This window comes from Medicago truncatula, chromosome 8, assembly GCF_003473485.1.
Source record: "Medicago truncatula cultivar Jemalong A17 chromosome 8, MtrunA17r5.0-ANR, whole genome shotgun sequence".
Taxonomy (NCBI): Eukaryota; Viridiplantae; Streptophyta; class Magnoliopsida; order Fabales; family Fabaceae; genus Medicago; species Medicago truncatula.
In genome coordinates this window covers 15,081,996-15,109,239 of record NC_053049.1, presented here as the reverse complement: position 1 = coordinate 15,109,239, position 27,244 = coordinate 15,081,996, and the positions used below count along the sequence as shown (strand labels likewise).

Below are 27,244 nucleotides of genomic sequence, written 5' to 3'. Positions count from 1 at the left end.
ATCCACGTCTTAGGTTAGCCTTGTGGTCTTAGAATGAAAAGATGGTGAAATGCAAAGTACATTCCCCACAAACAATGTCGTTGATCCTTCCAGATCTAAGATTTTTGACCCAAGTGATTGTTGAAGGGATAAAGATGGTGGGCGTTGAACACTCGCTCCTCGGAGGAGGGGTGTACTTGAAAACACTCTAACGATAGTATGGATATAAGTGATAACACCATATTTCTTAGTATTTTTTATTAGTATTTTATTTAATAAAGGTGCATTTTACTACATATTATTGAATAAAATAGGAAAATGAGAGGTGTATGAAGTATTAGTGCAAAATGGGCTAGAATCTTTCAAATGATCAAGACTTGACTGACTTGTTAACCAAGCCATGACTTAAGACATGCATATAGCATTCAAGACCATTTTCAACGATCATGTAGTGGAAAATAACTCGAAAATTGTTTTTTTTGACATAAAATACTTCCTATTGACACAAGTAATTTACAAAAAAGCCTCCAGTGGTAGTTAACTATGTAACACCCCGTTACCCAAAAGCAATTAAATAGCAAATATTCATCAGATTAATTCCACAACGGGCATGCTACACGTCATTTCAAAATTCTTAAATAGAAAATAAAACTATTTAATCAAATCAACTTATTATATATGAAAACATAGCAACGGAATAGTTTTCAAAATCCAAACCTCATGAACATCCAACAATAGTCTATGCCATTAAAGGCCTTAACATAATTCAACATCATAGTTCAAGGACAACAAAAGGCTCCACACCACAAGTTCCAAAATTTGATACATGGAAAGGAAAAGCAACAAAAATAAAAATGATAAATCCCATCCCACATATCAGAGCCCTAGACACGACTTTGAGCCACCACCTACTACTCAGGATCACCTGCAAGTTACCCATAGGAAGGGCAACATTTTCAAGCAGAAGGGGTGAGATTCACAACAATAAATATAGATATTAAAATCATCAATTGAATCTAACACCCTAATCAACAACACATTATCTTGTAAACATATATATATGTATAAGTCACAAGCAACAACAACATCAACAATACACCATGATCACAATGAATATATATATAAATGCATATTCAACACCAACATCATCCATCAGATAATTACTGAAATCAACAACCAAGACTCATGCAAATGACATGACCACTGCTAAGACACCATCTTAGACTTCTTAATGAAATGCAATATGCATGGGGTACCAAACAGGACCGACGCCCTCACCGCTTTTGAATGGTTAAAGCATTCATCAGGACCGAAGCCCTCACCGCTGTTGAGCAACTAGTACTCCAGGACCGAAGCCCTCACCGCTATTTTATGCATATGCAATGGACCTACTTGTGTATATCTACATACAACTGACCATGCAATGCAACTCCATGTGACTCCACTTAAAACAACATGTATGATTCAATAATTAACATACATTTAAATCATCATCAATATTCATCAATCCAGCAATTCAAACAACCAACATAATGCATAATTACATGAAACTATGCTCAACACATCAACATCAAACCACTACTAATCATGCAAGCAAGTCAACACTCAGGAGCTGTGCAACTCGCCTCGCGAGCACATCTGCTCGCCATGGCGAGTTCACAAAAACACTAGCTCGCCATGGCGAGTTCAAGGCGAACTCGAGGCGAGTGAAAATCAGGTGCTCTGGGGAAAAATGCCATTTTCTCACTCCAATCCCATTTCTAAGTTCCCTATTCATCTTTTTAACCTAAAACTTCCACCATTCGTCATTAATATCATCTAGGTACCTTAAACCATCCCCAAAACATCTTATAACAACTTTTCAAAAATCGAGTTTTAATCTGGGCTACTCGCCATGGCGAGTTGGACTGCTCGCGAGGCGAGCTATGAAGTTGCTCACTCGCCATGGCGAGCACAGCTACTCGCGAGGTGAGCGATGAACTTCTGTACGGGCAGAAAACTGGTTTTACCCAAAAATCCCATTTTTCTTCCAATCACTCCCCAAATCAGTTTACAGATACATAATTAAGTGTTCTATGCAACCAGAAACCAATTCTAACATCAAAAGAGCAATATCTACCCCAAAAACCATAAATTCAATTAAAACCCAATTTCTCAATTTCACTCCAAAAACCTGTTAAACTCAAATTCAGACTTTGAAATCTACACTATTGAAGTAAACCTCACCCTTACCTTAGTTCAGAACGAAAATGCACAGCAAAAATGGATTCCCTTGGTTCTTCTCTCTTGTTCCTGGTTTTCTCTCCCTTGGCTTGGTTTCACGTAAAACTGCTTCTGATTCTTTCTTTTCCTAACTTCCCATTACTTAACTCCCTAATATTTCCATTAGCTCCCCATAAATTTTAATAATTATTAAATAACTCCCCAAACTCCAAAATAATTATTATTTCATACTTATTCTAATTATTATTAAATAAACCATATAATAATAATAATAAAATAATACACCGCATAAATCATCCAAAATCTCATATATATATATATGCATATACTCCACATTAATAAAAACAATTAAATATAACAACTAGAGCGTTACAAACTACCGTTGGGACAACCGCCGATAGCTAACTGCCGCTGGCCTCAGCGGTAGTCAACTGCCGTTGAATACTTGTTAATCAAATGACTACAAGTGCTTATATCACATGTCACACCGCCATACAAACAAAATTTTCAGAAACAATAAATTCAATTCCTTTGTGTTTCTTCCTCTAATCTCCTCGTGAAACAAAAAGGCCTACCCATGAAATCAATTGTTTAACCATCTTCTTCATCATCAACAACTTTAATCTTATTCTGGTTTTATGAGATTAACATGAATATTTTTATCTGATTTTTAATGAAGAAACGCCATGAAATATTATGTATCACCATGTAATACTATTAGTATTTAGTTAAACTTGTGTTTGAGTAATTCACCCTTATAATTTGCAGATAATGTCGGGGGAGTCATTGAGTCACTCAGGGAGCTGAAGGATCGAATGTCTGGAGGAACTAGGTGATGCGGTTTGGGAACTGGATATGGCGTCCCAAACACTAATATCACAGGAATCGTTAGGACAACCATAGGAATCGAAGTACTAGTTGTTTCTTCTACTATACACCATGTCACTCTGGAAATAGTTATGCCTTTAGAAATGGTGTTGGTCACTAATGGGATCTTCCTAATGGTCATTAGTAGTATTTCATCCAATATGTAAATATTGAATTTTAGTGCGGAGCTATTCAAGTATTTAGTTAACTAAATAACTTTATGCTCATGTGATCTCTTCTTTTGTGGTAGTGATTTCCAGGTGACATGGAGTATTACAGATGGTTATGTTTAATTAGTTTGACTTAAATAGGACGTACTATAACTTGCCGGTGTTGTAAAATATCTAACTATCCATAAACTCAAATATGTAAGCCTACGGGCATGATAATTAATGATATGTGGAATATATATATATATATATATATATATATATATATATATATATATATATATATATATATATATATATATATATATATATATGGGCATATCAAGTGAGAATGTACATCTTATATGAGAAAGATAGGAATGAATACCAACCATTAGATTGAAATGCATGGCTTAGATTAGAAAACCAAATTAAAAAGGTCACGTGTCCTTTCATATCTTTTCTTCCTTCCCAGTTCCAAATCCCTCTACTCTCTCTGTTGTTTCTTCCTTCCAGATTCCAGCTCCTTCTATACCCCTTCTCTCTCTCTCTATGTCGAATTGAATTTTCTTTCACTGTCTTGGTTAAAGTCGATTACATGAAATGGGGTTTTCTTTGTGTTTTTGAAAATTTTGAATATAATATGTAAATTAACCAAAAATAATGACATAGAACCGATCAATGATGGAAAATTAATCGCAGATGGAAAATGGATTTTTCAAGATTTTTTAACTGCACATATACTTCTTCTATCTATGTATCTGGTTTTTAGCATCAAAACAATCAAATTGAACAAATTTGATAAACTCAAATCTTTAGAAGGAGAAAGAAAAGAAGCTGTTGACACCCCTAATTTTCCCCAATTTGATAACCAATTTTGTTCCTGAAACCCATAAAAAAGAAATTGCTGAAATTGATATTTAGCATGAATATGTATCTGAAATTAAATTGGAAACCCCCTGAAATTGAGTATTTTCGAAATCGGATGATTAATCATTGAGTTGGATCGATGATTATGTTGAAGAAGGGCTAAGATGTTGATGTAAATTGAATCAGGAAAATGGAAAATAAAAGAGTTGAAGAGATGGTGAAGGGTAAGGAAGATTTGAAAGAGACGGAATGCAGAAGAAGCGTGAAAGGAGTGAGAGTTTTCACATGATTGCCACTCACTTAATTGTGTTTTAATCCCATCCCTTAGTTTTAATCTAATGGCTATAATTTATTCTCACTATTCTCGTATATAAATACCATTTTCATGTGATATGTCCCCATATATATATATATATATATATATATATATATATATATATATATATATATGATGCATATTTTACATACTTATGTTTTTATTTATTTATTTTTTTGGTACAAATGTTTTATTTGTTTTTATGTCCTACGATCAAGAACTAATACTTTAACATTATTTTCTAACGTTAATGTAACGTCCCATTTTTGATCGTAGGATATAAAAAGTGTCTTTAAGTACTCGTTAACAAGACCATGTTTAAAAAGGAAAAAAAAAAATGGATTTGAGTTGAGTTTGTTAACGGTGCAGTGTAACATGCCGTCTGAGAAATTCGAAGCAAACCGCAGAAGCAATCACGAAATGCCAAATACAGAGATGGATGATTCATTTGAAAGTAACGAAAGACCTATTTTCAGAGACATTAGACGCTATTATTGTCAATACTGTGGGATCTGCAGGTCCAAGAAGACCTTAATTACCTCTCACATCAATTCTCATCATCAAGTATATTTCTTTTCCTTCATTTTATTTCTAAACACTTCCTATGAATTGACAGATTTTCTGTTCGATTTTCTAATTGAGTTATTGATTTTCGACTTTGGTAAATCAAGTCCAAAATAAAATACAAATTGCTGATTGCTTGAATGCAAATAATCAAAATCAAAATACCTTATTTTTCACATTATTTGGTCATGTAGGCGATGTGTGTTTAAAAATGAGTTGATATCTCCGTAGCACCATCACGCGTGTTTGGTACTATCTGACACGACACTAACACATGTTATTACATTTAATTAATTCATTTTCTTAAATTATCACCGGTATTGCATCATATTACCACATTTTGATACTGCACAAACTGAGGCCAGTTCATAATACACACCTTTTTGAACTAGTTGAGACATGCAATGACATTTGTATACACTGACATTTTTCAAGGACTAATCTACAGAAGTTGTCATTTTTAGGAACTAAATTTTATATTGATTCATTTCAAAGTTTAGTTAATTTTTGAATGATAGCGTGATACCTCATGATTTGGATATCCTACCACCTTTGACATGATTTGTGAATTTTTTCATTTCAAATGCTTTTTTTTTTTTTTTTTCAATTGTGAAGTTTCAAATATTCCTAACACCCTTTAGAAAGTCAAACTTCAAATTCATGGGGAAAAAATCACTTGCAAGCATCTTTAATCTAGCTATAATATAGCTGCAAATTTGAATAATTTTGCCCATCAGCACTCTTTTGTTGGTCTTTAGAGGTGATATGTCTATTTATTAATCATCACAACTTAATGTGGGAGTTTGAGAGCTCTTAGGTTTAAGCGTAATGATAAACGCACAAGGCATTTTCTATCTTTTTGACCTTTCCCTCTATTTTGTAAATTCAGTATAATCAGTGTTGTCATCGCGGATCGCGGTTAATAGCAGTTTCTTCAAATTTTGCTATGCTACCGTGCTAAAGCACCGCCACAGCCGCTATTTGACAACACTTTGTACTAAAGTGCGTTCATGGAACAATAACGGTTTATTGAAATTTCGCTGTGATCTCTATTTGACGAGAGCGAATATAATTCTAATGGTTATGTTGTTGACCAATGATGCCACTTAGGTAGAAATGGAAAAAGCAGGACTTGGAAGAGATCAAGAAGCACATGATACAAAATTAAATACTTGTATGGAATGTGATGCGAGTTTAAAAAAACCTGCCTACCTATTGCAGCACATGCAAAGTCATTCACTTGAGGTATTTCCTGACAATATAATATGATGACAACATTCTAATGTCCCAATAACCAATTTATCTCATTTTTCTTTGGAAGACCACTATATAAGGCTGCTGAAATTGTGTTTCTTGAAATTCATTTCAATGGATTATGTTCCTTGGAATTTGTCTGTATATGAAGTGCGGACACTTAGGCGTGTCCTGGTGTCGGACACGACACACATATAATTACACTAAATTATGTGATTTTCTCAAATTATTAGCAGTGTCTGTGTCATGTCCAGTGTCCGTATCTGTATCCGTATCCGTGCTTCATATCTGTATAGATAAAAATTTGTTGGGAGATTATAATCAGTTCATGCTTTATGTATCTGTAGATTTTGTTAATATCTGATTACCTGTCTTTTTGTATACTGTGGACTGTATTAGCCGGCTCAATGAATTACTACCCCTGTAACACCTGACGATATTAGTTTTTGCATCAACTGAAGATACATGTTTTTGCAGGAAAGTATATTCTATGATACTAAAATCATAATATAATGGAAGTTGTAGCGTGAAGCATTGGATCTCAGACTCCAAAATGTGTGAGGCAGCATGGTTTGGCTTGATGGATCAGTATCAGGTAGGGAAACCTCTTGAGAAGCTCCATCAAGGGTGCCTCAGTCACGCTCCGTTCAAAACGAGGTTGGCAGTTTTGTTCACTCATGGATTTTATTCTTGTTGGGGGCACATTAATGCTTATTAAGTTATTTCTTATTAGTTTATGGTTTTGTAGCTTTTAACTTTTTTTACTTCTTCCAGAGGCCGTATATTTGTACTATTGATGATTGTCAGGCAAGTTACAGAAGAAAGGACCATTTGAATCGCCATCTTCTACAACATGACGGGGAAAAATTTAAATGTCCAATTGAGAATTGCAGCCGCGACTTTTCTTTGAAGGGAAACATGACAAGACATGTCAAGGAGTTTCATAACAAGGATTCTTCTACCTCAATTGATGTTAAAATTCAGAAGCAGCACGTGTGCTCGGAAATTGGCTGTGGGAAGGCTTTCAAATTTGCATCAAAACTAGAAAAGCACAAAGATTCTCATGGTAAACTTCATTTCAATGTTTAATATTTACGAGCAAGTTTTTCATGTGTCGTACATAATTTGATCCTTTATTTAAAGTTATGAAAACATGTTAAGCAAAGTTTTGAAGAATGTATGTTTTCTGCAGTTAAGCTGGAATCAATAGAGGCAGTGTGCTTATACCCTGGGTGCATGACGAGTTTTACTAATCTTCAGTGCCTTAGAGCTCACACTAAATCCTGCCACAAGTATGTGAACTGTGAGACTTGTGGGAAAAAGCAACTGCGTAAGAACATTAAAAGACACCTCCGTAAGCATGAAACTGGTAGTTCATCAGAGGTGTTTCATTGTGATTATAAGGATTGTAGCAGCACCTTCTCAAGTGTAAGAAATCCCTAGCCTTATAACTGATTGTGATTGATGCACATTCTTGAAGACTTGGAATTATTAAACTCACTGTTGTCAATCGTGGATTGCGGAAAATATCAGTTTGTTCAAATTCAGCTACTCTAACAGTGCTATTGTTCTACTATAGATGCTATTTGACAGTACTTTGTACTAAGTAGTATATTGTAGAACAACAGCGATCTGATCAAATTTCGCCACGCTATAGTACTGTTGTATCCGCTATATAGCAGCATTGTTTTAACAATATTTCAATTTGAACATATGTACATAAATTGTTCTTGCTTTTAATTTACCTCTCTTGTGGTTATGACTCAACAGAAATCCAATCTGTGTAAGCATGTAAAAGCTGTCCATTTGCAAGATAAACCCTTTATTTGTGGCTTTCCAGATTGTGGCATGAGATTTGCTTATAAATATGTGAGAGATAACCATGAAAAATCCGGTTCGCATGTTTTTACCTTGGTAAGTTTTTATGCCTTGTAAAGAATATGTTATATTATCTACATACATGCAAGATATACTCATCAAAATTGGTTTGTGCAGGGGGATTTCAAAGAAACTGATGAACAATTCAGGTCAAGGAACAGGGGAGGGAGAAAGAGAAAGTGTCCTACAGTTGAAATGTTGGTTAGGAAAGAGAGTTGCTCCCCCAACTCAACTAGAGTTGCTTATGAAGGGTGTTGAGTAGATGCATTGAGCTTTTTAATTTTATGCAGTAAAAGAAAGAAAAATGAAAATTAAGAGGAAGATTTAATGACAATAATGTATAGCGGTATTTACATTAGAGATGTTTAAATTATATATCATTTTATTCTTATGTTAAAAATATATAATCTTTTCCAATACATGTAAAGAAAATTACCCTTTTCATCTTTAAAAGATACTTGAATTACATTCTCATCCACTTTTATGTTAATATATATATATATATATATATTCAAACTGATGTAATATGTCACAATTGAGATATAATCAAATTCTAAGGATATGGTCAAGTTTAATTGGAGGTTGATCACACGAGAGTAGGCTTTGCGAAAAGATATTATTGGAGCAAGATATTTGAAAGGGTTTTCGTGGGATCATCGTGGGGGGAGGAGACCTCTTTATTGAGAACAAGTGAGACTGAGTCTACTGATCGGTTCTCTGATAGTATCCTTAGGAAGGTTAGGTATGGTCGATCTACAAATTTTTGGAAATATCCTTGGTTAGGACCTATCCATTTGAGAATTCATTTCCCCAGTCTGTTTCAAGTTTCTATTCAGAAAGAATTCAAAGTGATTAATATGTCCATGAGAGAGGGATCTGATTGGGTTTGAGATCTTAAGAGCATCCACAATGGCGAGGTCTTCATCATTTAAGATCTGGTATCTAATAGGTACCTCCATTGCGGAAATTTTTTTTTGGAGGTCTTAAAAGATCCAATGTCTAACTTAAGACCCCCATTCTTAAATGGGCCCACATCACTTTTTATTAAAATAATATTTTTCATGGCTATTAAATAATATTTGTGGGACCCTATTAGACCTTTTGTTAGAGGATCTCTATTGGAGTGGTTGAGTACCTATTAAGTATTATTATTAAAAAATTATTAAAAAGTGATGTGTCCATGTGAGACCCATTTAAGACCTCAAAGTTGAGGGTCTCCATTGTGGATGCTCTAAGCGAAGGATGAATCTTTTTTAGTGGGTACTTGTGATTTTGGGAGGGCTGCTCCATGTTTTAGAGAGTCTGATCTTCTCCAATGTGTATGCTCAACTTTTTGTAAGGGCGTGGGAGTCTTGGTCTCCTCTCAAGGTGAATGTTTTCTCTTGCCAGCTACTTCATGATAGGATTCCGATTCATCAGAATCTCTTTTCTAGGAACATTATAGTTGATCCTAGTGGCATTTCTTGTGTTTTAAGTATTGAGCCTATAGTGTCAGTTTATCACATTTTTGTTGGACGTCCTCTTTTATGTCAGGTGTGATATCATGTGCTGGATGTCCTTTTTAAGTAATGAGCCATAAAAATGTAGACATATATATTATCAGTTAATGGTTATTTTTACCGATCAGAGTCTGAAAGTACAAAGACTAGCATCACTTTTTGCAAAAAGACCATCACATCTCATCTTGAAATAATCAACCTTCTTCAAAACCACATTTAATACATATAATTTTAATAAAATACAAGATATGATTAACATATTTAATACACTCAGTCACAATTTCCTAAAATTGAACAAAAACAAATGATAACAATAACAATGGAAATGAAAATTTTGCAAATTGATGTGGATATATTGTTGTCTTTGAATTCGGTCCGCAGAACTGGTTTGAGTTGTGGTTCTAATTAGTGATTTCACCATCTACCTCTGACCCACAAACTTCGCATCATACAAACCGACAAACCAAATAAAAATAAAAGCAAAGGGGTTCCAAAAATAACGGTGTTGACATCTGTAGGGGATATCTGAAGCATACAAATCAGGTAACAAGGCAAAAACGAACTCATCAGAGTGTACACAAATATACCGGATTGCGTACTACTTGAGGCCATAATAATTATTGTTATAGCTGATGAGAGAAAGGAAAACAGATTGCAAATTGAAAATTGGGAGAAAAGATATCCTGACAAGACAGATCTTCCAACATTTTTTGGGGTGGAAATAGTAGAATTGGAGGAAGTGATGTTCAAATTATTGTCACCAGCACTAATCTGATAAACTCCACCAGGGGGACTCAAAACTGATTGGTACATGGCAGTTGCAATAAGAGTGGCGACTATCAACCAAATGTTGCGTTGCTCTTCTGTCATGTCACTTCTAGTGCGAGTTATCTCAGATACCAATTTATTACTCATAGTTTTGGTTGTGGCCATTAACCTCAACCTATGTGCACGTGTGGGAGCATCAGCGACTTCTATGCTATGTTTTGCTCCAACACTTAATAATATACTCTTCATCTCTGGGGTGCTTGTTATGTCTAATGCTGTTTTGTTCTCCAAATTCTTTTCCTTCAAATTTATACCAGTACTTACCAACAATTGAAGTGCCTGTGCTACCAAGTAATTAATGAACAGTACATTTGTTAGAAATCATTCATGTAAGCAACTAAAATCTTCACAAGAAATGTACTAGATCTAAACAACCTATCTACTTTATAAGTTGTCTTCCCTCATCTTCCTTTTAAAAAAATGGCATAAAAATCAACCAAAATAATAAGAAATATCACAATCATTTACAACAAAAAAAAAGGTTTTTTTCTAGGTTGTTGTAACAAAATAATCGGTAAACTACCCATCATAATGTGGCACCAATTAAAAACATACACGTGTAATCTATAGTTTCTCTCACACTTTATAATATGAGGAGTGTTATGGACACCCTCTTTCTAACACTTTCTCTAACATACTCTCTTCTGGGAATAATTCATGTGGGTCTTAGACTTTAAAAACTGGTGAGACTCGCATGGAGTTCAACCAATAGGAGATCCTGTGTTAGAGAGAGTGTTCTTAGCATTTAATAGAGGCAAAAACTAGAAACATATAAAAGAGACATGTGATTTTAGTTATTGCATAAAATTACCTGCAGCTCACTACTTAGGGCTGAAATATGCAAAATGGTGTTGCCGTCCTCATCCCTTTGGTTTAATATATTATTTTCTAGGTTTTCAGCACCTCTCTTACAATTTTCTTTGAGCCAGCCAACAAGTACTTGAAGTGCCTCAAACTGTTCATTCTTAACAGCAATATGCAGTGCAGTCTCCTGCCTTACAGTCAAGTATTCAATGGATTCCGGACACAATAAGAGAAAGCAAACTAAAAGATCAACCTCACCATTTTGACTTGCGAAATGAAGAGGAGTTAAGCCTTCTCTTCCTTTAACTCTAACAAGGTCTTTATTGATGTCCACAAAGCGATACACCATAGGTTTTTGGTTGTTTTGCAAAGCGAGATGGATGGGGCTGAATCCTTGCAGATCTAGCTTCCAAGCAAATGAAGGTTTTAAATTCATAACTTCAGTGGCAAACCGGAGATGACCCATAGATGCAGCAGTATGTAAAGGAGTTTCAACAAAAGTTATTAAATCTATATGCTCCAAAATGGATGGATCATCTTGAATTACTGTGTAGAGGAGATCTATATCACCTGTTAGAGCTGCAGCTTTCAATCGGTCAGAGTTATCTATGGGGTTATCTATGGTGTTCATGTTTGAAGCTCTGATTCTGCAGAAATGTGTGCAAGATACAACAAAAGATAATGTATTTGATTGACATGGTTTCAATTTTCTTCACTCCTTTATAAAAAGAATGGCACGGGCGTTCATAAAAATTTAATTTGTTTTGATTGACTTGGAGTCAATCTTTCGGCCAAATTATTTTATCAAAAAAGCTCTGTGAAATTTCTACTGAGCAACATATTTATGTTTTTTATGATACATATCTATTTCCTTCTTCCTCAAAAGTCGATAAAGGCTAAAGCAAAAGGAAATTCCATCATATGTAAAAAATGGTGTTTGCATTTTGTGGTGGTCTTTTTCACCACATTATTTGGTGGAGGTGATATAATAAGTTGCACTGTTTTTTTTTTTTTTGAAAGAAGGTTCTCTGTTTTTGTCCATTTTTTTTTTTGTAGATATGGCAAATCCATTATAAACTCACACACACAAGTGGAGGTATCAGGGTTCGAACTCCGATCATGATATCTGGCCTAATAATTTCGACATTTTATCAGTTGAGCTAGGACTTGTAGATTCTGGGTCATTTAAACATTTTAAAAAATATAATGGATTCTTGTTATCTCAAAAAAGCTCTCTGAAATTTCTACTTAGCAACATATTTATGCTTTTTATGATTTACATATCTATTTCCTTCTTCCTCAAAAGTCCAGTCTTTGCTTTATTGGTCAATAAAGGCTAAAGCAAAAGGAAATTCCATCATGTGTAGAAAACGGTGTTTGCATTTTGTGGTGGTCTTTTTCACGACTTTCTTTGGTGGAGGTGATATAATTGCACTGTTTTTTTTTTTATTTTAATTTTAAAGAAGGTTCTCTATTTTAAAGAAGGTTCTCTGGTTTTGTCCATTTTTTTTTGTAGATAGACGAAATGACAAAGTCATTATAAACTCACACACAAGTGAAGGTATTAGAATTTGAACCCCGATCATAACATACGGCCTAACAATTTCGACATTTTATCAGTTGAGCTAGGATTTGTGGATTCTATTTTTGTCATTTAAACATTTTAAAAAATATAATGAATTCTTGTTATCTCAAAAAATAATGGATTCTTTTTATCCCCTAAAAAAATAGTTATTAATTCAGACACAAATATCAATTTTCAATCAACTCATTAATTCATGTGACATTGTATTAACACATAATTTATCATAACTCATTAATTCATATCACAACGTATTATTGAATGTACGTGTAATTTGTATACAAAGGGTCTATCTGGATTAGCTTATTTTAAAGCTTATGCAAATAAAGATCTTTTATATATTATTTATAAGATTGTTAATGTAATTTATGAAAAAACAACTTATGTAGGTATAATTTTCGTTAATAAGAACTTATGAATTAAGATAAAAACTTATTTATTTGCATAAGTGATCTTTTTCATAAATCCAAAATAAGTTCGATCCAAACAAAGCTAAAGTATTGTATTGTATAAATTAAACTCCAAGATGAAGAATTAGATAACTCCTATTACATACCGTAGAACAAATTTACACATTTTTTTCCGGTACAAATTACCCTTTTTGTTTACGGCTTACACTTAAATAAACCTATTAATTAACCTCGGATATTTAAAATTCTACCAAATTCCCTACAAAAAAAATAGGCTTAAATGCTCTTTTGGTCCCTTAACTATTTAATTGGTATCGCTTTAGTCTTTTAACTAAAAAAAAGATTGTTTGAGGATTTTAAGTTTTTTTTTTAGTCTCGTTTTGGTCCCTTCTGTTAGGTTTTCGTTAGGGTTTTAAAAAAAAGTTAACTCCTAGACACGTGTCACCTTGTTATTGGCTCTGAGTTTTTTTTTTTACAACAAAAAATTTATTATTTTTTTAAAATATATATATTTTTAATTATTATTTTTTTTTAAAAAAAATCTCAAAGCCAATGACAAAGTGACATGTGTCACCTTGTCATTGGTTCTGAGAATTTTTTACAAAAAAATAAAATATATATATTAAAAAAAATTAATATTTTTTTTGTAAAAAAAAAAATTTCAGAGCCAATGAAAATGTGACACGTGTCCACACTTAACGTTTTTTAATAAAACTGACGGAAACCTAACAGAAGGGACCAAAACGAGACTAAAAAAAACTTAAAATCATCAAACAATCTTTTTTTTAGTTAAGAGACCAAAACGATACCAATTAAAAAGTTAAGGGACCAAAAGAGCATTTAAGTCAAAAAAAATAAATTTATCAAAAAAAACTCAGATATTTTAGGAGGGTGTATTGGATTGGGATTTTTTATTTTTTTTGGTCTAGCGATTTGGAAGGATTTTAAAAGACTTTTTTGTTATAGAAAAATCTTGAAGTATTCAATCAAGATTTTAAAAGATTAGAAATATTTATGGTGACATTCAATTAGGATTTTAATTATTTTTTAAAGAGTCCAACAAAATCTCGTGTTTTACAACAGAAAAATTGTCTCTTGGTATTAAAAAAAATATAGACTTCAATGGATTACTTGGTAGAAGGGAATTTGTAAGACTTTTTAGTTAAAATTTTTAAAACTAACAATCTCATACAAACACATGAGATTTCTTGAGACCCTTTTTACTTCCATTATATATTTTTTTCGTTATTTCTCCCACTTCACTCATCAACAGGTGTTACTGTTGATATCCTCCTTTCATTTTTTTTTGTTTTTCTTTTCTTTTCCCAAAATTTCATTTTTTTTACTCAAGGTCACGTGTACCAAATGTTTTTTTTTTTTTTTTTGTCTTGTACTTACATGTCAATTTTATTATCATTTTTATTGTATTTTTAAAAGCAACTATGCACTAGATGAACCAAAAAAAAAAAATACTAAGAAGAAAAGGGGGACTATACCAAAACCTTTTCGAAAGATAGTAAATTTAAAGTTGGGCATACCCAACCTGTTCTTATTGTACTCTCCTCTAATGGAGTCAGGTAAGCCATTAGACCAAAACAAGTTAGAAGAGATTAATGCAAGACCAACATTAGCAAGATTGTCAGCACAAGCATTGCCCTCTCTATAGATATGAGACACCACAAAACTCATCTGTCTAATCCTAACCAGACAATTGAGCCACCTATTTCTTAAAATTCAAGGAACAACAGAAAAAGATTTGAAAGCTAAAATGACCAATTGAGAGTCTGTTTGCAACCAAAAATTTGAGAAACCATTGATGTGAGCAATCTTAATAGCCGTCATAACAACTACTAATTCAGCATATAGTGCATTTTGCTCCCCCAGATACTGAGTAAAGCATCCAACACATAAACTATCAGAGTTTCTGAAGATTCCTCCTGCAGCTGCTCTATTAGGGTTCTTTGTAGCTGCTCCATCCGTATTTGCTTTAATCCAACTTGTCAAAGGAGGTGTCCAAATCACTTCTTTGATGATGGGGGCCTTGGGGGGTTTAATGTTTACTTTAAAAGCTTTAAGAATCCTGAATTCCTGCATATCCCCTCTGTAGACTTTTGTGGTGATGTTACATGCTAGGCCAATTTGAGCAATAATCATGTTGAGTGCAGGCTTCCAGTGAAAAATACTGATTTTTGAATCTCACATGATTTCTTCTAATCCATATAGTATAAATTATATTAAACATGCATGCTTTTAAAACAGTCCTGCACTGAAGAGACCAATTTCTATCCAAAATTTTCAAAAAATCAAAACAGTTGGTGAACTGCATTTTTATGTTTATAATAGAGAGAAGTCAGTTCCACAAATGCATAGCAAAAGAGCACTCAAAAAACAAGTGGAAGGTAGATTCACACAGAATATTACAAGAAAAGCACCATGATGGAAGCTGAAAACCTCTGGACAAAAGATTTTTATCTGTTGGAACTTTGTTATGCAAGATCCTCCAAACCAACTGAGATTTGGTTGGAGGAATATCAGGGCACCACAAATCTTTCGCCCACTTGATGTTCTGACCAATCCCATATTTGAACTCATAAGCTTGTGTGAAAGATAAATCTCCATTGTTGCTAGGTTGCCAAATTATTTTGTCTTCAGTGGTTTCAAAAGGAATTGTTACTTGTTCTGCAATAAAATTGACTTGAGGGAAGCAGACGAGCATTGAGAAGGGAAAATTCCACTGACTATTGAAAATCAAATCTTTAACTTTGATTGTTAAATTTTCATGAAGACGAGGAGGGATATTTAACTGAGAAGCTATGGAGACACCACACCAATTATCAAGCCAAAAGTTGATGTCATTACCATTACCAAGCTGCCAACCACAATTAGATTGAATGGTTGAGAACTCATTTTTAATACTGCTCCAGATAGATGAGAAAATGTGATGAGAAATCACTCTTCTGCCTCTAATAACCTTGCTCTTGAGAAGAAATGTCCAGTCTTCCTTGGAATTCAATAAGTCCCAACAAAGTTTTAGATTTGTTGATTCATTAAGAGTAGAGACAGATCTAATGCCTAATCCACCTTCAGAGAGAGGCTTGCAAGATTTTTTCCATGAAACAGTCACTAATTTTCTTTTTAAAACATCACCACTCCAAATGAAATTTCTTGTCCAAGTTTCAATGTCATTCAACAGCTTTTTGGGCCAGGAATATATGGAAATAGAATCGACTAGCATACCTTGAATAACACTTTTAACCAGAGTAACTCTACCAGCAATACTTAACAGTGAAGCTTTCCAATATGCTAGTTTGGATTTTATTTTGTCTGCAATTGGTTGAAGGTGGCACCTCTTAGGGTTCCCTTTAAAAATAGGAACCCCTAGATAAAGAAAAGGAATAGAACCCTTGTTGAAGCCAATCAGATCAACAATATGATTAATTCTAGAAGCAGAGATTGATCCATGGAACACCATTGATTTTAAGGGATTTATAGTTTGTCCAGATGCCTGAGCATAAGAGTTGAAAAGCTACATAAGAGCATGAATGGAGGAGATTTTACCTTTGCAAAAAATATCCTGATGTCGTCAGCATATAAAGAGTGAGATGGAACGTGTGTTTATCTTGAACCTTTAATGCGTTCCACAATTCATTGATTCACTAGATTGGAAATACTCATGATGAGCACATCCTCAACAATACAAAAGAGAAGAGGAGACAGGGGGTCACCCTGCCTGACTTTTCTCTTACAATGAAAATAATCATTCTGGTTGCCATTGACATAGATTGAAAGAGTAGCAAATTTTAAGATTGTATGAATCCAAGAACATAAAGTATCATTAAAACCAAACTTAATACACTAAGAAGCAATTTCCACTCCAATGTATTAAAAGCTTTTGAGATGTCTACCTTGAAAACTAAATTTCCTGCATAAGCTTTCTGATGAAGGTGATTGATTGCTTTTGAAGTGATGTAGATGCCATCTTTAATGTTCTTACCTTTAATGAAGCCTCTTTGCTCAGGAGAAATAATCAAATTCATAAAAGGTGCCAATCTGTCTGCTAGAATTTTGGAAATAATCTTGAATTTGAAGTTGGCTAGAGCAATTGGTCAACATTAGTAACATCATGTTGCATTGAAGTTGGAAAGAATCCAATCTCTGGTAAATAAATCTAAAACTGCAATGATGACATCATTCTTCACAATCTCCCAGTAAGTTTGGGAAAAACTTGCACCATAACCATCTGGACCAGATGCGCCATCCTTGTTCATTGCTAGCATATCATGATGAATCTCAGTTGGAGTAGGAAGCCTGGTCAAGAGATTGTTCACATCATCTGTAATGAGAGAAGGAATAAAGTCATCCATCATCTGTAATGAGACTTGATATTTGATCCGGGTCATAAACCATATCATCACCATTCATGAGGGTAGTTATGAGTTTGGAGGTATTTTTTTATTTTGGTTAGTCTATGGTAATATTTGGTATTTCTGTCTCCATTTGAATACCAAGCAACTTTAGATTTCTCTCTCCAATAATCTTCTTATATTAGCAAAGCATTTTCAAGTTGAAATTGAGCATCTTTGTGTTGTTCCAAAAGAGAGTTAGTGATACCATTGGTATCCATATCAGATTGCAGTTGAGCAAGATTTTGTTCAGCAACTCTAACCATGTTATGCACATTGCCAAAGACAGTTTTATTCCAGACTTTCAACTTTTGTTTCAAAATTTTGAGCTTCTGACTAAGAATGAACATATGACATCCAACGATATTGGTATTCCAATCTTCTTGTATCATCCTATGACAATCCTCATGATGTGTGCACATATGCATGAATTTGAGTGGCATCAACAAAATCTGAATTTTGAGAACTCCCATCATCATTATCATACTCCACATCATGCTCCAGTTGGGTGATTTCCAGATTTCTCACTATTTCAGTTCTGCTATCATCATTAATCTCAGGCACGGGTGCAGGGCTCACGTCCACAATGTTCCTAGGGCTAGTGTGGTCAGCTGGTTCATTGTTTCCTTCAGGTGCGTTGCCAGCATCATTAAGAAGAGCTGCAAATCTATTTGAATTTTCATTCTCTAAAAATCTGTCTCGCATATTCTTACCCTCGTAAGTTTTATGCCATGTAAAGAATATGTTATATTATCTACATATATGCAAGATATACTCATCAAAATTGGTTTGTGCAGGGGGATTTTGAAGAAACTGATGAACAGTTCAGGTCAATGAACAGGGGAGGGAGAAAGAGAAAGTGTCCTACAGTTGAAATGTTGGTTAGGAAGAGAGTTGCCCCCTCAACTCAACTAGAGTTGCTTATGAAGGGTGTTGAGTAGATGCATTGAGCCTTTAATTTTATGCAGTAAAAGAAAGAAAAATGAAAATTTAGATGAAGATTTAATGACAATAATGTATAGGGATGGTAGTTACATTTGAGATGTTTAAATTATATATCATTTCATTCTTATGTTAAAAGTATATAATCTTTTCCGATACATGTCAAAAAATTTACACATTTCATCTCTAGAAATACCTGAATTATATTCTCATCCACTTTTACGTTAATATATATATATATATATATATATATGGTCAAGTTCTAAGGATATGGTCAAGTTTAATTTCAGGTTTAACACAATAATCTAAGAGGGCGTGTAGTATCCTTTTTGACAAAGTATTACTCTTGTATTGATTCGGTATGTTTTTTTTAAGACAAAATTATACAATTCGTCTCTAACTTAATTTTAGGTAGCATTTTGTTGGAGAATATCATGTTTCCAACATTCAACGTCTTTCAACGCGTGTGAGTCTTTGTTTTAGAGAATACCGCATTTCCAACATTCATCACCTTTGGTAAAAAAAAAAAAAAAAAAAAAAAAAATTCACCACTTAGGTACCGTTTGGCCAGGCTTTTTTTCGGTCTAAAAGCTACTTTAAAATAAAGTTAAAATAAAGCTCTTTAAGAAAAAGGCTAAAGCTATTTGGTTTCTTTATTTTTTTTTAGTTCTAAAGTTATTTTTGAGTTAAAAGCTGTTTGGCAAAATATTGTACAAAACTTTAAATTTATTATTTTTTGGTGGTGTCTGGGGTTCGAACCCAGGACCTTGCATATATTTATGCATTGTCTATAAATAAAAAAACTTTGAATTCATTATGAATTAACATAATAAATAAAAAAATGTCTAAAATATTTTTTGAAGGGAAAAAATGTTTAAAATATAAAAGATATGTTTTTACCAATACTATATTTACTCTATAACAAATTTTGTTATAAAAATACCATATTTTTAGTGTTGATCAAAAAGATAAGAATTTATAGTATATAATATTATATTTGTTACATTGCTGGTGTCATTGAAAAAGATATGTTTAGTTTTTTTAATAAGAAAAAGATATACATAATTTGTTACAATACAAATGTGTAAATTATATATAAGTATAATTTTTTTAGGCAACTACACTTGTACTTTTAATTAAAATCAAAATTTTATAAAAATAGTTATACGCATTACACAACACTAACAAAAATTATACGCATTAGCATAACAAAACAAAAAAACAGAAAGAGGAACATAAAATATTACTCTAAACGCTAATGTGTGTGTATTTCTGTGGTTGAAGAAAGGGAATAAAAATATTCGGTGTCATTCATCGACAGCGTGAATACAAATATTTGCGAGGTTGTGATGATAAAAAATATTGAAATTAATATATAAGTGATAAAAAGATAATAAAATTCCTTAAAAAAATAGATAATAAACTTAAATAGAACCTCATTAAAAAATTAAATGGACCGGTTTAAAAAAAAAAGGAAGAAAAAAGCATATTGAAAAAATAAAACAAAAGGTTGCCGGTGGGAGTTGAAGAGAGGTGCTTGTGAAATAAATTGGGGAGAAATAGTTTTTTGAAGTAGCATTCAACAACTTTTGGTTAAAGCTCGTTACATTCAATTTATGCATTCTAAAGAAATTACTTTTTTTCGAAGGTACTTTATTGATATTGTGTTTGGCCTAACTTCTCCTTAAAAACGTAGAAAAACTGAAAAAAAACCGGGTCAAACGGTACCTTAGTGCGAGTCCTTGTGTTGAAAAATGCCGTGTTTCCAACATGCAACACTTTTAGAGAATACAATGGCTTCGAAATTTAGTATAGATTGATTTATTGAATGAAAACGAAAGTAAAAAGATATCTTTTTTTTTTAAGGGACGAAAGTAAAAAGATTGAAATCATGCTTACCAATATATTTATGCTATTGCATTGTTCCTTAATTTTTTTGTTGAATGTAATTGTTTTTTTCCAATACACACCATTATGTTTGTTTCTGCTCAATATTTTTTTTTTCCCAAAAAGAAAATTTAACGTAAAGAGGAAGATTATTATGAATTTAACGTATAAAATAATCCAAGCATCACAAAAAAAAAAAAAAAAAAAAAAAAAAAAAAAAGTGATTGAATAGCCTTCATTCATGAGGAACTTAAAAAATAAATAAATAAAAAAAAAAAAAGAAGAAAAGAAAATCGCTAGAAGGAGGGGTTGAACCTCCGACCTTGTGGTTAACAGCCACACGCTCTAACCAACTGAGCTATTCCAGCTTCTTGCCTACTTTTCCTGCTGTAAGTATATATTGATTTCATCGAAATTTAATATTTACTTCGATTGCAAAATTATATAAATGGCCACCCCCTTGTGTACCTAATCCTGATTCCAGATATACTTGGAAAAAGTAACTCAGAATCATTATCACATTATATTCATTTTTCTGAATGTTACGTTATAAGGTAGAAGTTATATGACATTATTTTCAACTTAGTGTTTGTTCATCATAGTATCTTATCTTATGCAACAACTCTGAAGACAGGCCAATTCAGTGTATTCAAAGATTGCTTATCTAAACTTGTTAAACTTAGGAAAAGAAAAATTAAAATAGTAAAATTATAAGCTTTAGTCAAAAAATGAAACACCCAACCACATGTGACATGAATAACCTTTTTAAAGTATTTTATTTCAACAACCATTTGTGTGATAATTTTTGAAACAATTATAAATTTATAAAGAAATGTATATATTAATATGAAAACTAAAACAATAGAGAAAAAGATAAAGTAATGCGAATATAAGAGAAAAAGTTATTAGAACCGCACATAAAGTCGGCTTATCTTAATTTTTCTTAGCCACTTAGTTTTTCTTTTTTTTGGAAAACACTAAATTGAATTATATGCAGTTATAATAACTTTATTAATTAACTAATCTTTGTCGACAATTTGATGGGTCATTTTAATGAAAGCTATACCCTCAATCACATATTTTTGTGTTCCTTTCATGCGAAGATAAAAAGAATTTGAAATGAGAGAAATGATAAGGAATAAAGGGGTTTATGCTTTTTGATAGTGAGATTATAGAAAATAAAGTTAGTTGATGGTAATTTACACGTTTGTTGAAGGAGTTGCAGTTTTTTGGATAAATGTTTTGCCAAAAATTTAAAATAAAAAAGAAGTTACGTTATTTTAAAAATTCTAATAAACATGTATTTCGTTAACTAAGCATAATATCCAATTTTTCATTGTCAAATTTAACCAAAGATCATAGAGGGAGATTTATGTTCATTTCTTTCATAATAATAGATAAAAGAAGTTATAAAGAAAAAAAATGAATATGAAAAAGGATTTTTTTTTTTTTTTTGTTACATATGTAAAAGGACTTCAAAGATGAAAGAAACAATAAAGGAGAAATATATGTAGTGTGTTTTATTCGTGAGAGTATATTAAATAAACTAAGTTGTCGATAATTTTGAGTTTGTTGAAAGAGTTGAGGATTTTTGGATAATTATCTTACCAAAAAATTAGGCTTGATTAAAAAAATGTCACGTCATTTTAAAAAAAAAATCACATTGTTTTAAAATATCTAATAAGCATATATTTTGTAAAATCAATGTAAGACATACAAATTTTTCCATTGTCAGATCACACCAAAAACCAAATGCGAAGGAATTTGAAATAATAGAAGTTGAATAAAAAATAGCATGAAAACAATGACATACACACACTAATTTTTAAGATAATTTTTTTTAAATAAAGGACATTCAAACACTAACAAAGTAGTTTATCATAATGTTAGAACAATAGGGAGCCTACATTGGATTAGATCACCATATTATACCAAGAGCAATCACACATGTGAAATTAACATCAAATCTTCACTCAAAATTTTTAATGAGCGTGTGATTTGTCAACTCAGCATAATACATCTATAATTTTTTTAGTGAGATCCCACCAAAGATCAAAATAAAGAAATTTGATATATTTCAGGTTAGACAAAGAAATTGCATGAAAGTGAATGACATACAAAAACTTATATTTAATATAACAAAATTACGCAAATGAGATATCAAAACTAAAAAAAATAGTTCATCATAGTGCTTGAATTTCTGAGGTAGTCTGTAATGAATTTGATTGTCAAATTTAATTAAGAGAAACCTCACAAGTAAGATTGACACCACATTTTCACCTGAAATCTTAAGACGTTGGGTATATTGGTTATGTCACATATATGTTGCTTAGTGTGTGTATGTGTGTGTGTGTACACACACATACACACACACACACACTCTTGCATCAAATGTAGAAGTTTAACTCACACATGAAACATTAACATCTCTCTCTTAAATATTAGACTCCATGTGTTTGTAATTTTGTGAGATAGTCGGATAAAGGGAGAGAAACATCATGGTAAAAAATGTGGGTTGGTAGCGGTTTCATCGATGAATGTTTTTGTTCCTTTCTTTTAGATAAGAGAGAAAGAAAATTAGAAAAACAAATAAAAGAAACATGAATTTAAACATGAGAGAAATTATAAGGAGAAGAAAGTAAGGAGTTTGTTTTATCTGTGAGAGTATAGGGAAAATAGTGAATTGAGGGTAATTTTATAGATTTGTTGAAGGTGTTGGAGATTACTTGGTAATTATGTCACCAAACTATTAGATTCATTAAAAAAAATGTCACATCAATTTAAAATGTCTAATAAGCATGTATTTTATCAACTCACCAAAACACATCTATATTTTTCCATTGTCAGATCCCATCAAAGACCAAGAAGGAAAGAATTTGAAATAATAGATGTTGGATAATTGTTTTTACATGAAAGCGAATGACGTTTAAAAACATTAAACAAATGACACCTACAAACTACATTGGATTGTATAATCACATTAGGCTAATAGAAACAACACAAGCGAGATTGATACCACATTTTCATGTCCTTATATGTTGCTGAACATATACTCTTACATAAAATTTGAAACTTTAACTCACACTTGACACATTAACATCACTCTGTTCCCCCTAAAATGTTGAACTAGGATATCATGCCACTGTTGGGCCTTCTAAGGGAGCCAACACTGGTGTGGATAGTGTCAAACTCTCTGTGCCCATGATCGACCACCAAGAACCACTCTGTTTCCCCCAAAATGTTGAACTGGGATATCTTGCCACTGTTGGGCCTTCTAAGGGAGCAACACTGGTGTGGATCCACACATTTTAAAAAGAGTAACCACATAAGTTAGAATGATATCATCTTCATCCAAAATTTTAAGCCTTAAGTATATGAGTTATTATTTTACTTATAAGTCGTTCAACTTACACTCTTTTATTCAATGTTGAACTTTAACAATACCAACTTTCTTCATCAAGTATGACAAAATTCTAGCCCGTGCTTGGTACGGAATTTCTTAATGGTATTAAGAGCTCTGGCATTCCAAATCACAGGTTGAAACTAAGGGTGGGATGTCTAGTTAGGCTGATGAGAAACATTGATGAGGTCAATGGTCTGTGTAATGGTACGAGGCTGACAGTTACACATCTAGGGAAGAGCACGATAGTTGCAACTGTAATTACGAGAAAAAGAGCTGGTACCAGGGTATTCATTCCCAGGATGAATCTTATTATGCAGGCGCATGCAATTTCCATTGACGCTTTGTTTTGCAATGACAATAAATAAAATTCAGGGTCAATCTTTATCTCGAGTGGGATTTATCTTCCTAAGCCCGTGTTCACGTATGAACAACTTTATGTCGCTGTCTCTCGAGTTACTTCTAGAAAAGGTTTGAAGCTGCTCATCTTGAATGGAGATAATAATGTTTGCAAGGAGACCACGAATGTTGTTTATCGTGAAGTTTTTCAAAAAGTATGATCATTGGTTATGTTTTAGAATTGTTGTTGCTGTAATTTAGAAAACCAAAGTTGCGTATTGTTTGGAAGTCTTTTTTTTTTTTTTTTATATATTTCTTTATAAGACGTATTGGTCATTACAAGACATGCAATTTCTATATAAGCATGTCCTCCTGCCATTGACTTTTAATTGATGCATTTTTCAGGTATAACAATACGCGAAACTTTTTTTTTTTTTTTTTACATCGTTGTTACCCTAAAATATAATATTTACATTAGACCATTGATTTTGTAAAAAATAAAAACAAATAACAATCGACATTTCTGTAGTCCAAACTATATTTATACACACCCGTAAAAAATTTAACGTTTGCATTCACAGACTAGGTGTATACATCTGACACTGACTATTATATTAAAAAATACATTTTTTTTAGTTTTTATGATTAGTAAAATACATTATGTCAACAAATAATAATATACAGTACGTCGGAGTATTTTTGCAAAAATATTACATATGCTAAGTTTAACAATAAGTACATCTTATACTACAAATAATTTAGTTAAATATAAATCCAAATACTTTAATCGTTATGTGCAATGTTTAGATATTTCAAAATATATACAAAATTAACAAAATTAAGATGATATTTTTTTCCATATCAAATTTAAATTATAACCATACTTATAACTTTAAGATAACATAATATAAAATCTATACATTTGATCAAAATAGTTTTTTATTTCCCCGTGCTGGCACGGGTCACTATACTAGTTTTAATGAAAGCTATACCCTCAATCACATATTTTTCTTAAAAATAACAAATCCTGACCTGAAACCCTTAGTTAAGAAAGAAAATGCTAATCTGTATGAGAAAAATATCGCATATATCCAATCTAAAGAAATGAAGGTTTTCATTCAAATTCAATAATCAATTTATTGGCTAAAATATGCCTTTAATCTCTGTAAATATAATGAGTTTGGGTTTTGGTCCCCAGTAAAAAAAAAATTGAAATTTATCCCTGCAAATTTTTTTATTTTTTAAAGTAGTCCCTAGACCCACTTTCTTGCTTATTTGGCAGGTTTTTGCTTAGGTGTCACTTGCTGACTGTATCATTTTGTACATGTGGATTTTAAATGAAATTAAATAAATATAAAATAAATCAATAAATCTATAAATGTTTTTATTTGTTTTCTTTTTTTTTATATTAATTTCCTCTTTTTTTTAACAGAATATTAGTTTCCTCTTCTTGATCTTCTACATCTCAGCTTTTTCTTCCTCTTCCATAAGATCAGCATCCATAACAATCACATAACAACATGATTCCATTCTCAAATCAACCCATTATTCATACCCTCACTATTACTAAGATCCCAAATCAAATTCATCAAAAAACATCCTCACTATTCTCAGATGCTACCCTTCTCCCAAGAAAATCAAACAACACTTAACATCATCAAACGTCATAACGGTAAACCCAACAACAACACAATCAGCTAAAGGAACAGAACAATAGAAAAATTAAGAAAACTAAGGTTTGACCTCAACACCATTAACAACAATAACAACAGCCTTTAAACACGCAGATCAGAAACATGAACCTTGTCTCTTAACAAAAACATTGAAAAGTTGGAAAAAGAGGGTATGTTTTTGTTGACATACATATAAAGAAGATGAATAAGTAAACCCCTATCAAGTTTTCTCATCTTCATCTTCGTTGCTTTTCCTTGCTTGATCTATATCCAATTCAATTTGATTTTGATTCAATCAGGGTTTAGGTTTTGAGAAATTGGGAATTTTCGTGAGGGTTAGGTTATGAGAATTTGGGTGTTTATTTTGGGTGAAGAGAGTTTGTTGTTATTGTTATGTTACAAAGATGAATTGAAGAAAGGGAATAAAATGAAATTTTGAAGAAGAAAGGGAAAAATATGAAGGTCTCGGATGGGGTAATCATGCTCTCTCTCCTTAATTGATTTTTTTTAATTTAAAAAATAAATTACTTGATTTTTAAAATGTTTTTTAAATATATTAAATGACAAAATTGACACATGGAAGCCACGTGGTCAAATTTGCACGGTCAACATTTGCCACATAGGCAAAAATTGGACAAATTAGCACAAAAGTGGATCTAAGGATTATTTTAAAAAACAAAAAATTTTGCAGGGATGAATTTCAAATTTTTTTTTTACCAGGGACGAAAATCCAAACTTATTATATTTGCAAGGATTAAAAGCATATTTAAGCTCAATTTATTTCGGTGTATGTCGTTTTTTTTCTTTCGGTACTGTTTTTTTTTTTTTTGTCTTAATTAATTGCTTTTTTTGAACAAGTCTCTTAATTAATTGCTACTTAACGAATTATCAATATAGCCCTTCTTGTAAAGGGCAATCAAAAGGATAAAGGTTCTTATGTTATTGTGTAACCATAGAGAACAACAAATGCTTAATGTCTTGCCAAATAGCATTTCTCATTAAGAAATTCTAACACAATCCTGCTCCTCAAGGAAGTTTTTTTAGTAGTACGAAATTTTACTGTTGTTTAGCGTTTGATTAATCTCTGTCGAATGAACAATATAAATTCTCTCTTCTCAATCGAATTTTTTCCACCGACAAGAGTCAGAGCCCAAACCCTCAACCACTTGTTTAAGGGGGTGTAAGTGCTTACACTTAGACCAATCAATTGGTTGTTCTTCACATCAACCTTAAAAAATGTTTTAAGAAAATGTAATTATATGGGTTGTTGTGGACTTTTACTATTGTCCTAACCTTATTTATTTTTAATTTTGTTTTGTATAGTAACACGCCTCCAATGTGTATTTATAAAGATAAATGATATTTGTACAATCATTT

General features: G+C 32.3%; 2 protein-coding genes and 1 non-coding gene across 3 annotated transcripts; 1 reads left to right on the top strand and 2 right to left on the bottom strand.

Moving 5' to 3' along the window:
- Positions 1–6,670: 6,670 nt before the first annotated feature.
- LOC11444101 (transcription factor IIIA) lies at positions 6,671–8,440 on the top strand. The gene is made up of 5 exons (XM_039828587.1): positions 6,671–6,879; positions 6,997–7,288; positions 7,415–7,650; positions 7,993–8,136; positions 8,218–8,440. Exons 2-5 carry the CDS (start codon positions 7,141–7,143, stop codon positions 8,356–8,358), a joined length of 669 nt encoding a protein of 222 aa, XP_039684521.1. The 5' UTR covers positions 6,671–6,879; positions 6,997–7,140; the 3' UTR covers positions 8,359–8,440.
- Positions 8,441–9,845: 1,405 nt separating this feature from the next.
- On the bottom strand, positions 9,846–12,050 carry LOC11406048 (ankyrin repeat-containing protein BDA1). The gene is made up of 2 exons (XM_003627841.4): positions 11,239–12,050; positions 9,846–10,706 (listed from the first exon to the last, which is right to left on the bottom strand). Exons 1-2 carry the CDS (start codon positions 11,860–11,862, stop codon positions 10,014–10,016), a joined length of 1,317 nt encoding a protein of 438 aa, XP_003627889.1. The 5' UTR covers positions 11,863–12,050; the 3' UTR covers positions 9,846–10,013.
- Positions 12,051–20,749: 8,699 nt separating this feature from the next.
- TRNAN-GUU (transfer RNA asparagine (anticodon GUU)) lies at positions 20,750–20,823 on the bottom strand. Its single transcript has one exon. It is a non-coding gene; the product is annotated as a tRNA-Asn (tRNA).
- Positions 20,824–27,244: the final 6,421 nt, after the last annotated feature.

Coding starts and splice junctions, on each gene's coding strand:
- LOC11444101 (XM_039828587.1), top strand. CDS start 7,141: ATGACAAGACATGTCAAGGAGTTTCATAACAAGGATTCTTCTACCTCA. Junction 7,289..7,414: donor AAAGCACAAAGATTCTCATG/GTAAACTTCATT, acceptor TGTTTTCTGCAG/TTAAGCTGGAATCAATAGAG. Junction 7,651..7,992: donor GTAGCAGCACCTTCTCAAGT/GTAAGAAATCCC, acceptor ATGACTCAACAG/AAATCCAATCTGTGTAAGCA.
- LOC11406048 (XM_003627841.4), bottom strand. CDS start 11,862: ATGAACACCATAGATAACCCCATAGATAACTCTGACCGATTGAAAGCT. Junction 10,707..11,238: donor CCCTAAGTAGTGAGCTGCAG/GTAATTTTATGC, acceptor TTGGTAGCACAG/GCACTTCAATTGTTGGTAAG.